General features: G+C 39.0%; 1 protein-coding gene across 6 annotated transcripts in view; it reads right to left on the bottom strand.

Annotated features, from left to right (window-relative positions):
- Nucleotides 1-13,163, bottom strand: part of ano9b (anoctamin 9b) — a 128,803-nt gene that overhangs the window by 4,001 nt on the left and 111,639 nt on the right. For 5 of the 6 annotated variants that reach the window (XM_069901005.1, XM_069901011.1, XM_069901018.1 and 2 more), the window contains 4 exons: nt 10,471-10,623; nt 7,686-7,833; nt 6,865-6,984; nt 3,617-3,710 (listed from right to left, as the gene is read on the bottom strand). In XM_069901005.1, coding sequence (XP_069757106.1) covers nt 3,617-3,710; nt 6,865-6,984; nt 7,686-7,833; nt 10,471-10,623 — 515 coding nt within the window. Of the gene's footprint in view, nt 1-3,616; nt 3,711-6,864; nt 6,985-7,120; nt 7,337-7,685; nt 7,834-10,470; nt 10,624-13,163 lie in introns of those variants that run through there. The other variant, XR_011345658.1, reaches the window with a different exon arrangement.

Below are 13,163 nucleotides of genomic sequence, written 5' to 3'. Positions count from 1 at the left end.
TATATTTAAGAGGGAATTAGATCTGTTTCTTCAGTATAAGGGTATTAAAGGTTATGGAGAGAAGGCGGGGACGGGGTACTGAACTTTAAGATCAGCCATGATCTCGTTGAATGGCGGAGCAGGCTCGAAGGGTCGAATGACCTACTCCTGCTCCTATCTTCTATGTTTCTATGTTCTATGACAGTGCCACTGCAAGCCAATGCTCTCAATACACCAGCTCCTATAACGAGGCAACATCTCCAGTCAGGCAGACAGCCTGTCGACATTTCCGCCTGGTATTTTTACCACCAGCATTGGGGAGTCAATGCATGTGAGTGCCTGCCATCCTGTGTGTTCTCAGGAAATGCCCTGGCCGACTGTCGTTAATGGTGACAGTTGGCCAAAAACCTACAAGCCTTCTTTATGTTTGGGATCAGCTATCCCAACGTAAATTTTTTATATAATAAAATAGTAGCTACAATATTAGGAATTTCAGGAAAAATTACTTAATGGCCAGTGTTACAAAACTTTTGATTAACATTATATGTTGCAGAGATGTATAAGTGAACAAATTATGTTTGAGTGTATTACTGTCAACATTGATATTGCATGGAATCTGGATTACACTGTTCTAATTGGATGTTCAACAAAATTTAAATAACTCTGGAAGGATATTTGTGATTTGAACTCATGGAAATTGATTGGAGCACAAACTTACTGCAATTCATTCTGTAGTCACTTATATGTTTGATGTATATTTTCATTGGGATCAGCTATCCCAACGTAAATTTTACACAGGATCGAAAGTTAGTGTTTTTTCACCACTGGTTTTGATACACGTTATCCTACCCCTAACCACCAACTCACAGCAGTCAATAGTTCAACATACCCATGTATGGCACCAAAAAAATGAATGTTCAGGGGAACATTTACACATGGCCTTTTATTATAGCAGCAGTATCACGACCGCTACTTGGGCCAATTTCCTTCGAGCTCATTCATTCAAGGTGGATTTAAAAGGGCATCGGCTGGTGGATAGTACCACCTTTCAAACTATTCGCCAGGCAGAATGGCATGTTCCTGTGCTATGCCTTCAAGCCCTGTTGTTAAGTTCTCCAGACTTGTAGATGAGTTTCCAGAAATTACAACTTTGCAGTTTTCGACCCCACTCTGAAACATGGAGTAACTCACCATGTTTCTACCAAGGGTCCTCCCATTCATGCTAAGCCACGTCGCTTGCCTCCGGAGAAACTGCAGTTTCCTAAACAAGAATTCCACAAAATGGAAGAGCTGGAGATAATTTGCAGGCCCGACAGCCCATGGACGTCTGCATTACATTTAGTCCAACAACGCACCAGAGGGTGGAGATCTTATGGAGATCCTAGATGGCTCAATTACACCACTATACCTTATAATGGATCGTTACCCTATTCCCCATATTCACGATTTTTCAATGAATCAAGGTGAGGTGTATATCTTTTCAAAAGTAGACTTGTTGCATGGATATCACCAGGTGCCAGTGCAACCAGATGACAATCCAAAAACAGCAATAATTGCCCCTTTCAGATTGTTTGAATTTTTACATATCCCTTTTGGGTTTAAAAAAATACAGCACCATTGATAAAGAGCTCCTAGCCACGCATTTGTACATCCGTCACTTCGGTTACTTTTTGAAAGGCATCTTCACAGTCCATAAGCCCTTGACCCTCGTGTTTTTTGAAGGTGTTGGAGCCCTGGTCAGCTCGACAACAGCAGCAGTTATCCTTCATTTTGGAATTCTCTACCAGAATAATTAATATTTCTGGAAAAAAAACAATGTAGTGGCTGATGTACTTTCCCGCTCAGTTGCGCTCGAGGTATTAGCTATAGACCATGGCATTGATGACGTGACTCTCGCTGCTGCCCAAGCACAAGACAGTGAGATGGAGTTGTATTGCATCTCGATAACTAACCTACAATGGAAGGATGGGAAAATCGATGCCAACGGCAAGCTGCTCTTTTGCAATGGGAATCCACGGCCAGTGGTTCCAGCTTTTTGGAGACATTGCACTTTTGATTCTGTCCATGGTTTTTCTCATCCATCAGATCAACCATTCATCTGATTTCAGGCAGATTTGTTTGGCATGGTCTGAAGAAAGAAGTCACAAATGGCCAGATTTTGTGTTGCTTGTCAAAAAGTCAAAATCCATTGTCATACAAAAGCACCGCTACAACCCTTCCCACTGGTAACTCGCTACTTCGACCATGTCCATGTGGACATTGTGGGACCAACTCCAGTTTCACGAGGCTACTGCTATATTTTCATAGTGATCGATAGGCTTAAGAGATGGCCTGAGGCAGTCCCCATGGCAGATGCTTCTACGTTCTCTTGTGTACGAGAATTCCTTAATTCCTGGGTAGTTCGCTTCAGCCTAATGACACACATCACTTCTGACAGAGGACCTCAATTTACATCTTTATTATGGATGGCCTACTTTGGCTGCTCAGATCTAGGCTTCATCATACAAGCGCCTATCACCCGCAGTCCAATGGGATGGTTGAACGATTCAATCGTTGCCTTAAATCAGCCTTAATTGCTTGTTTGGATGGTCCCAACTGGGCAGATGAATTACCATGGGTGTTGCTCGGAATTAGGACAACTCCAAAAGAGGATCTTCACACTTCGTCTGCTGACCTCGTATACGACGCGCCTTTGGTGGTCCCAGAGGAATTTGTTCCACAGAGATCCAGTAAAGATGAAGATCTCAAAGATGCTAAGCAGACTAAGGGATACCATAGGCAAATTATCCCCTGTACCACCATCATAATATGGCAAACATGTTTCTTTTGTACCACACGAACTGAAAGGCTGTGAATACATGCTCGTATGTAGAGGAACACATGGACAGCCCTTGCAGTTGCTATACGATGAACCATAAAGGGTGATGAGACAAATGAGGTCAACCTGCATCTTGGACGTTGTTGGGCAGCCTCTGTCATTCACAATGCTTTCAGTACAAAAGAAACATGTTTGCCAATATTATGATGGTGGTACAGGGGATAATTTTCCTATGGTATCTCTTAGTCTGCTTAGCATCTCTGAGATCTTCATCTTTACTGGATCTGTGTGGAACAAATTCCTCTGGGACCACCAAAGGCGGGCGCCGTATACGAGGTCAGCAGATGAAGTGTGAGGATCCTCTTTTGGAGTTGTCCTAATGCCGAGCAACACCCATGGTAATTCATCTGCCCAGTTGGGACCATCCAAACGAGCAATTAAGGCTCAAACCTGCAACACCTTCTGCCCCTATTCAACAGCCAGCAGTCCTACGCAGGGGTTGAACTCCCAAACAACTACCAGGTGATAGTGCCGGCGCGCTATAGATAGACTACAACTGCCAGAAGTCTAGTGAACCAGCACGGGACGTCATAACATCATGATGTGGTGCACGTGATTCAGTGTTTTAAAAGAATACATATGTGACTCAGTAAATGAGTTCTGATTTACCTGCAACTGTGTGTGTCATTATTTTGTCTTCATCAGCCACCACTGTGTTTTTAGTGGCTACGACATCCTCAAACCGTTAGATTGTGCAAAGGAAAGCCATAATTTGACATTGGTTTCGTGCATTGTACCAAGGGGAACTAGTTTACTTACCTCAAATAAAATAAGAAATCCCAAACGAGCAGCAAAGATATGCCAGAACTGAATTGAATATTCATAGTCATCAGCAGTTCTGTAATCACGATACCTGAGGAAGAGAAACAAGACGAGCTCTAAACTTGCAATCCAAAGAAAGTGAAATCATAATGTCCCAACTACCATTATGGCAAAAAAAACTAGTGACTGGTGTCACCTGGCAAATATGGATTACCCCCATCTCTGAAGGCAATTAGATTTTACCCATTTTCGATGATACATGCATTTACCTCTGCTACTGTAGAATCGCTAGGTATATTGATGGACAAGTTTGTTTAAATTGCAGAGAAGCTTTGGGCTCCGGATGCATATTGTATGCAAGTCTGGTGGGAACCCGGGACAGTGTTGAGCAGAGACACAGAACTGTACCACAGGGTCTTTCTGTTTGGTCATGATGTTGATGGCTTCCTACATCTGCAGAGGCAACGGTGGTGCAAGAGGCAATCCATGGACACTCAGTGTCTCTAAAGGGACTCTCTTTTGCTTCTCTTTCTCCTATTGTTAGGAGCCCCAGGCAATTCTCATGGTGACCCTTTGCCTTACGAAAGACAAAAATTGAAGTATGTATATTACCTTTTTATGTATTATTATGTGAGAATAAAAGAAACTTTGAACTTGAGACCCATCTGGAATATGGTGTACAATTCCTGTCTCTGGACCTGAGGAAAGATATACCCTTGTACAGTATTCATAATAGAGGGAGTGTGTTGATAGTTTAGCAGATTTGATTCCTAAGATAACAAGTTAGTTATGTGAAGGGAAATGAAGCAAACTATATCTAGACCATCTTGAGTTTAAAGGATGGGAGGTAATCTCACTGAAGCATACAACATTTGTACAATGCTTGATGCTGTTGATACAGGGATGATGTTTCCTCTGGCTGGAGTGTCTTCTAGAACCAGGTGTAAGAGTCTCAAAGTAAAGAGTAGATCATTCTGGACTAAGATAAGACATTTCTTCACCCAAAGTAAGTTAAATTTTTGGAAAGCTGAATCTAAGAAGTCTATGGAGGTACAAACACTATATAGTCAAGACAGCAACTGAAGGAATTTTAGATATAGAACTAGCGCAGGACAAAGGTGTTAACTTTGATGCACTGGACAATAATTTTTTTTTCAAATGGTTTTCTTCCTGAAAAAAATTGGGAATTGGGAGCATGAGGACACTTTATCTGAATCCCCGTAGTATTAGAAATGAGGTTAGTGAACTTGAGGTGCAAATCAGTACCCAGGCATATGATTTAATGGCCATCACAGAAACCCGATTACAAGATGGGCATAATTGGAAATTAAATTTTCAAGGAATCAGGTAGTATGAAAAGATAGGATGCTAAAGGTGACGGGGTGGCGCTCTTAATCAAGGATGAGATCAGGGGAATAGTGAGAGAAGATATAAAATCTAAGGAACAGAATTTTGAGTCCATCTGGGTAAAGATTAAGAATAGTAAAGGGAAAAAAATCACTGATGGGAATTGTCTATCGCCCACCAAATAACAATAGCACAGGCAATTAACTGAGAGATAACTGAGACATGTAAGAACGGAATGGCAGTTGTCGTGGGGGACTTTAACTTCCATGTAGATTGGGAAAATCAATTTCGTCGAGAGAGCCAGGAGGATAACTTCATAGAATGCATCCATGATAGCTTTCTTGAGAAGCATGTTAAGGAACCAGCAAGGGAGAATGTTATTTTAGATCTAGTATTGTGCAATGAGATAGGTAAGATTAACAATCTAGTAGTTAGGAATCCTCTTGGAAAAAATGATCATAGTACGATGGAATTTCTTACACAGATGGAGGGTGCAATAGTTAGATCTAAAACTAGTGTATTATGCTTGAACAGGGAGACTACAACAGGAAAAAGGAGGAATTGGTCAGCGTTGTCTGGGTGCACAGGCTAGTTGGAAGAACAGTTGAGAAGACTTTTACACAGACTCAAAAGATTTCCCATTTATATATAAAAAAATAACGTTGACAAGAGAATTGGACTCGGAATTGAAATGGGTAGGCATTGGAAGATCCCTGTGATTGCAGTAGCAGGGCTGAGGTGCTCAACGAAGTGTTCTCCCAGTCTGCATCCAGTCTCTCTGATATGGAGGAAACTACAATGGGTACACCAGATGACCAGTGCAGATTCACAGGTGAAGTGTTGCTTCAATTGGAAGGAAATATGCAGTCCTGAATAGTGGCGAACGGGAGGTGTGGACGCAAGTGCAGCACCTCCCTGCGGTCACAGGGGTAGGGAGATGGGGGCAATTGGTGGAGAGGGAGGAGTTGTCAAGGTAGTGATGGAGGGAGCAGTCCATGCAGAAGGCAGAGAGGCATTGCCTTTCTAACATTATTGTGCTCCTATCCAGACTCCAAAGATTGCAGTGCTACAAGTTTGAACCATGCAAGAAAAACACAAAAAAATAAGAGCAGGAGAAGGCCACCTTCCCTCAAGTCAATGCTGCCATTCAATATGATCATGATCAACCTACCCCAGGTCTCATATTCTTCTCTGTGTCAAATTCCCGTAGCCTTAATCATTCCAAATATATCTATCATCACTTCAAATGCTGCTCATGATCTCAACTTTCTAACTCTCTGGATCGGAGAATTCCAAAGGTTCATAATTTGAGAAGGGTGTCTACATGTCAGTTGTAAATGATTGACCACAATATTGAAACTTTTTTTTGCCTCATTTTGAGATTCCCCTCAAAAGAAAACATCTTGACAGTTACCCATTTGTATTTACTTAGAATGTTGTATGTTTCAGTAAGTTCACACCTCATTCTTCTAAACTTCAAAAAATATAACGTACTATACAATGTAGACCCACCCTGTTTAGCTTCTCTTTGTAGGACAATCCTCTCATCCAGGAATTAACCTGGTGAATTTCTTTTGGACTGCTTCCAAAAATATCATAACCATTCTTAGCTAAGGGAACCAAAACTGTACACAATACTCACCAATACCCTTTATTATTGTCTTTTTCTACACTCCTTCCCTTTTTGCAACAAAGGTGAAAATACCCCAAGATAAAGAAAGTAATAAAAAGAGATCAGGAAACCTGAACATATTGGTATTCACAAGAGATGGAAATACCTGACGAAAAGCATAAGCTCCAAATGTTGGTTACCCTTTACTTTCTATGGATACTGTGTGACCTGGTTCTCCAGTATGTTTGTGTATCACAAGAGATGGAAGTGTTTGGCAATGTTATACCTGCAATAGTTTACTTGGAATCCCAGTGACTCTGATCCATTGTCCTTCAAACGAGTTTCATTCTCAAAATCTTTCACATAGAACACTGAGAGGCTGTTATTAACATATCCCATCAAACAACTGCAAAGTAAACAAATACAGCATAGCTAACATCTGGAGGAAAAAACATTAGGATCCAAAAAAAACATTTATTTGAAATGTGTTCATGTGAACATTCAGGTACCAAACATTTCTAGGCTGCATTTTTGATACATACATAAGACAGGATGCATTGATGTTTCAGGAATTACTAATGATGCATTGTTAAGTCAGCTCTTCAATGTAATAAAGCTAATTGCACATCATACTGTCAGTTGATGAAGATTTTCCAGCTTTCATCCACTTAAATGAGAGTAGTGAATACTTGTTAGATGAACTGATTTTCATTAAGATCTCAAGGGAAGGGATCCGTATCAGCAGGTATATAGTTGTACTGTGTGTCAGTTTTGGAAATCAAAAATAAGAAAAGAAAATGCAAGTAATACTCAGCAAGTCACGCACATCTGTAAATATTAATTGTCTTTCTCTTTCTATAGATGTTACTTAATTTGTCAACTATTTTCTGCTCTCCCTGTTTATAGATTCGAGCATCTGCAGTTTTTTGCTTTAGGAATTCAGGAATTGGATTTGAATTGATAATTCACATAAATATTTTATATATTGACTAATTCTTTCAATGTAGAAATCTGCCATGTACCCAAACATTGCATGAAGATGATCACCCTCTGCTTTGTTTGGAAATTAATTTACTAGAGATAATATAATTCATGTATTGTACTCACTTGTCAACTGAACTTTGTCCACCTGCACACGGACCATATTCATATCTATAAACTAATTGTGGGATGAAATCAGATGTGATTGAGATCACCAGTCCATTTCCAATGACAGCCAGAACGCCGACTGCCTCAAGAATTTTCACCCATATCCCTGCAGCATAGATATATCCCAGTTATTTTCTTGATACTAAAACACCAATGAGCAGATTTTTTTTTTAATATATGTAATTTCTATCCTTTCCTGTTTGCATATATTGTGTATCTAAATCTAGGTTTCTGTGGAACCATTGCATCACATTCTATACATTGAGCCTGTGTACATCTCACCAAATTAGGGAAGCACAAGTGATTGAGGGGAGAGATGAAATGGTCACACTATGAAACATGAACCACATTCTATTTGATCAGATCTTGATTAAACTGTATTGAAATGACATCTCAGTTTATCATATTAAGGTTCTTGAATCTGAATGATAAAAGCACACAAAAAATAATATTGGTTGTTAAACAATGATACCACGCTAGTGGGTTGTATAAAGGCAAGGGACGAGTCAGCATACAGGATGGAGATTGAAAACTTGGTTGAATAGAGCATCAACAACAACTTTGCACTCATTATCACCAAAACTAAGGAGCTGGTTGTTGACTTCGGGAAAGGAAAGCCAGAGGTATACAATCCATTGATCATTGGGGGATCAGAGGTGGAGAGGGTGAGCACATTTAACTTCTTGGGAGTCACTGTCTCAGAGGATCTTTCCTGGACCCAACACACCAATGGCATCATGAAAAAAACACGTCAGCACCTCTACTCCTCAGGAGTTTGCAGAGGTTTGGTGTGACATCAGAAACCCTGACATATTTCTACAGAGGCGTGCTGGAAAGTGGGCTGACCAGCTGCCTCATGGTCTGGTATGGAAACACCAATACTCCTGAGCATAAAGCCCTCCAAAAAGTAGTGGACACAGCCAAAGACATCTACAGGGAACGCTGCCGTCAGAGAACAGTAGCAATCATCAAAGACCCTCACCACCTTGCACACATTCTGTTTTCACTGCTGCCATCAGGAAAGAGGTGTCATAAGATTTGCATTACCAGGTTCAGGAACAGCTGCTATCCCTCCACCATCAGACTCCTCAACGACAAACTCAGAGACCCATTTAGGACTCTTGTGCACTTTTTTGATTTTCTTTTTGTTCTCCCTATATTGCAGTCAGTTTGTTTACATTCATTATCTGTTTACAGTTTTTTGTTTACATGTTTTATGCTGTGTATAGTTTATTTGTTGCACTACCATTTAGTGGTATTTCTGCCGCACCCACAGGAAAAAAGGAATCTCAGGGTTGATTGTGATGTCATGTATATACTCTGACAATAAATCTGAATTAAACTATAGTAAATGATGAATAAAGAAAATAACATATCTAAAGATCGAGTACTTCACTGATTGTTACCTGTCAGCACAGCAAATGCTGAAAATATTCAGCAGGTCGCGCAGGGTCTGAGGAGAGTTGTCTTGCAGAGTATTTTCAATACCTTTTATTACAGATTTCTTGCATTGATATTTTTTCTTTTAGACTAAATTGTTATTGATCGTTTTGAAACTTTGTGCACTATTCCACTGTATAAGCCCTCTCCACAATTTCGTTTACAACAGTATGTTGTATCAAATTGCACTGCAGTCAGCCATTATCATTCTTTGATCACCCATGTGTTGACGTGACCCAGTTAATATTGAGCAACTGTGGTATGAGGTTAAAGAATAATTTAAATCTACAGCAAAAAAAAATCTGTAATATGGACTCCTGTGAAATGCCTTAGGATATCATACTATACTAAAGGAGTGAAATTGAACAAAATTTGAAACCAAGGTTTCACAAGGACATGGATGGCCAAAAGCTTGATCAAAAGAATAGAATTTAAAGAGTGTCCAAAAGAGAAGGACAGTAATTTAAGAAGTGATGAGCATGGCTGTTCCAGGAGGATTTGTAAACAAAGGTGAAAATTTGAAATTGATGTGTTCCTTAACCAGGTGTCAGCAAACAGACAAAATATGTGCATATTAAAATGTGGATATTAACATTTTGATTGAGCTTAGGGAGGAAGAAAAGGTATGCCATGGCCCTGTAAATAGATTTATAGATACGAAGAGTAGTACATATAGAATTGAGACATTGGATCAACCACTTTCATATTGAATGGCAGAAAGATTTGAAGGGTCAAATGATTGACTCCTATTCCTATTTTTAATGTCAAATCTAGAGGTAAAAGAGGCAAATGAAGGCTTCATCAAAAGCTGAGAAAGCAGCTCTGGCAGATAAGAAGGAAATTTTGAGCTTTGAAAAGATTGTGTAACTTGCTTCAGAAATATTCCATCCACTGATACCTTGGTATTGATGAGTAACAATTGATATGAATAGCAAGTCTGAATATACTAGAATTTAATTGAGCAGGCATATTCAGAAGTTCAGTGTGACTTCTGGCTGAAACTATCACTTCATAAATTATGAGTTCATAGTTATTAGAATTGTATTTTGGTTATATTTTCACCCTACTCATGTTAGTTCTGCTGCTAAACGGGTAGAAGTTTATAAGTCTATTGAGGATAAATAAACTAAAAGGGACTACAAAGGGGGTAAGCTATATCATCAATAATAAAGTTCACCATAGACTAATTCTCATCTGAATATCTTCTCTTGTTATTGTATATTCTTTACCTTATAAAGCATACAAATTAAAATACTTCCCTCAATGTGAAAGAGACAAAAGTAATTGTTAGTTGGAACCTTACCAATATCTTTCGCTTTTCGTGGTATTGGCCGTCTCTGAAGCAATAGCATCTTGCGAGCATCCAGTCGAATTTCAAATAGATTATTCACAAGTGCCAACAGTGGAGCCAGTGGGAAGGCTGCGACAAAGATCGTGGTGAAACTATATTGAATTGCTGAAAAGGAAAATATATTGATAAAAATTGTCAGATATATACCAAATAAATATAAAATCAGTTCAGTCAGTTCAGTAAGAAACTGGTCTTGAACTTTAATGAAATCAGGTTATATTGATTTGTGGGGTAAACTGACTAAGGTTGATTAGAACCTAGATTAAAAACTTGCTGTTAAATACTCAAAAGCAAGGAATGAGTTCTTCAAAATTCTTACTAAATATACATTATGCTGAAAATTTAAAAATTCATGGGAAAACTGATCCATCTATAGCTAGCAAATAAGGTTAAGATCTTGTCGCATTAGATTAAAAGCAAAGGTTTACAATGTTTTCAAGATCAGTGGTAAGGTGAGGAATAGAGAAGTGAAACAAAAGTCTACAGATGCTGTGATTGTTGTAAAAACACAGAAATGCTGGAGGAACTCAACAGGTCTCGCAGTGTTCATAGGAGGTAAAGGCATATTACCGACATTTTGAGCCTGAGCACTTCAAGGTATGAGGAATGGAAATGTACCAGTGAATGACCAAAACATCGATAAAGAGCGGGAGGGAAGGAAAGGAAAGAATGGATTTTAGAAATTCTGAAGAACCTCTACAACATAAATAGTGAAGCAGTACCATATAATTAAGCACAGGCTTCCATTTCAATAATCACAGGAGAAATCACAAAGCAAAAATGAGAAATGGGTGAGATATTATACAATTTGTTTTGAACATTTCATCGCCATAAAGACAATGGAAACAGAAATAACAGAAAGGAAATCAAAGTAATCAATATTTCTAAAGAAGAGTTATTAGAGAAAGATTAATGGGACTAAAATGCAGAAACATGCTCAGAAATATTCCAGTGGACAAGAAGCTAGCAGGAAAAAATTTGCCACTTTTTAAGAGAGAAAGAAAGAAAAATAGGTTATTATTTAGCCTAACATCAGTTGTCTGCAAAATGTGAGAATCCGTCATAAAGGATGTGGTAACAAAGCACTTGGGTCATAATATGACAAATGGTCAAAATGTTTCACAACATGATAAAGGAATTTAAACAACAGATTAGATAGGGGGAGCCAGTGACTATAATAATATCTAAGGCTTCAAAAGGTTTTGATTATTTCCATTTAAAAAGTTATTACATAATATTAGGGCTCAAGGTGTGTAAGAGTGTATTTTAAACTTTAAGAACTTGGGGTAGTAATCCAGAGGTCTATACTAATGGGAAGCATTAGTAGGCAAGGAGAGTGGTCGATGAAACTTCTACATTGACACCAACTCATGAAGTTTCATGGCATCAGGCAAGGGAATTCATCACCAACAATTTCATCATCGATTGATGAAAAGAGACTCCACATTGAACTGCACTTGGAAGAAATACTGACTGACAAGAAAACTGAGTATTCTCTAAAGGCCGTTCAAAGTCCATAACTTAGTGGTTTGGAAGCTAGCTTGGTCAATGGGGGTGGTAGATCCTAAAGAGTACAGGTAGTGGACTGGGCCTGTAACAGATAGTGAAATAACTAATATGAGGAATAAACGTAATTGACCTTGTCCTCCCGTATTTACCTGTGGTAGAGGTATCTCTTTTAAAACTGTCTTGATGGGATAAATCTCACACAGTCCTTGGGAAGACAAGGTTTCATCTTCACATCGATGTCACCCGCCATCAAGCTGTGTGCCATTATTATTATTTAAAATTGAAGTCTCAGAACAGGCTTTTCAACTTAACATCGGGCATCAACAGAAATGATAGATCATCACAAACTGAAACCTATTTGTTCAAAAGACCAGCCCTAGTTCAATGTGTGCAAAAGGTAATGTGGGAAGCAGTAACAAACCTACCTAAAAATGAAACTTTATGACTCTTCACCTCCAGGCTACATGTGCACCGAAGAGTAAAAATAGCATGCAGTTGAGAAATTGATTCTGCAACCAACAGGTCAGAATAAACCATAATAGTCCTGACACATCCAGTTATAAATGTTGGTGGGCAGTGATGCAAATGCAGTAGAGTATTTTGCTATCTTCAGAAACGTCAATCTATCTCTGCTTTCTCCTATTATCCCTGCCAACATGGAAACCAGTTTTTACCCAAATATATTTGCTCCCTATAATGTAAAGAAATTCCAGATTGCAATGGATGCAGCAAAAACTAAGAAACCAGAAAGAAATCCAGTTTGGTGTTGAAGACCTGTGCTCTTAAACTTGATGTACCAATGGCTAAACTGAAATTACAATTACATCTACCTGAAAATGTGCAAAATTGGCTAAGTGTTCGTCCACTCTAAAGCAGGACAAATTCAATCTGATTAATGATGGAAGGTATTGTTGACAGTGCTGCTGGAGAGCATTTATAAAATAACTCAGTTTGGGTTTCACTGAAATCAACTCAGATCCAGATCTCATCAAACTCTCAGTAAAAACAGACAAAAACATTGAATTTCAAAAGAGAAATGTGAGAGTGACTGCCCTTGGCAGCATTTAACTGAATGTGGTATCAAAGAGTCCTGATCAAACTGAAATCAATGAAAATCAAGGGGTTAACACTAACAT

Source organism: Narcine bancroftii, chromosome 1 (genome assembly GCF_036971445.1).
Source record: "Narcine bancroftii isolate sNarBan1 chromosome 1, sNarBan1.hap1, whole genome shotgun sequence".
NCBI lineage: Eukaryota > Metazoa > Chordata > Chondrichthyes > Torpediniformes > Narcinidae > Narcine > Narcine bancroftii.
Note: the sequence above shows the minus strand (reverse complement) of the source record. Positions and strands in the feature narration are given on the sequence as shown.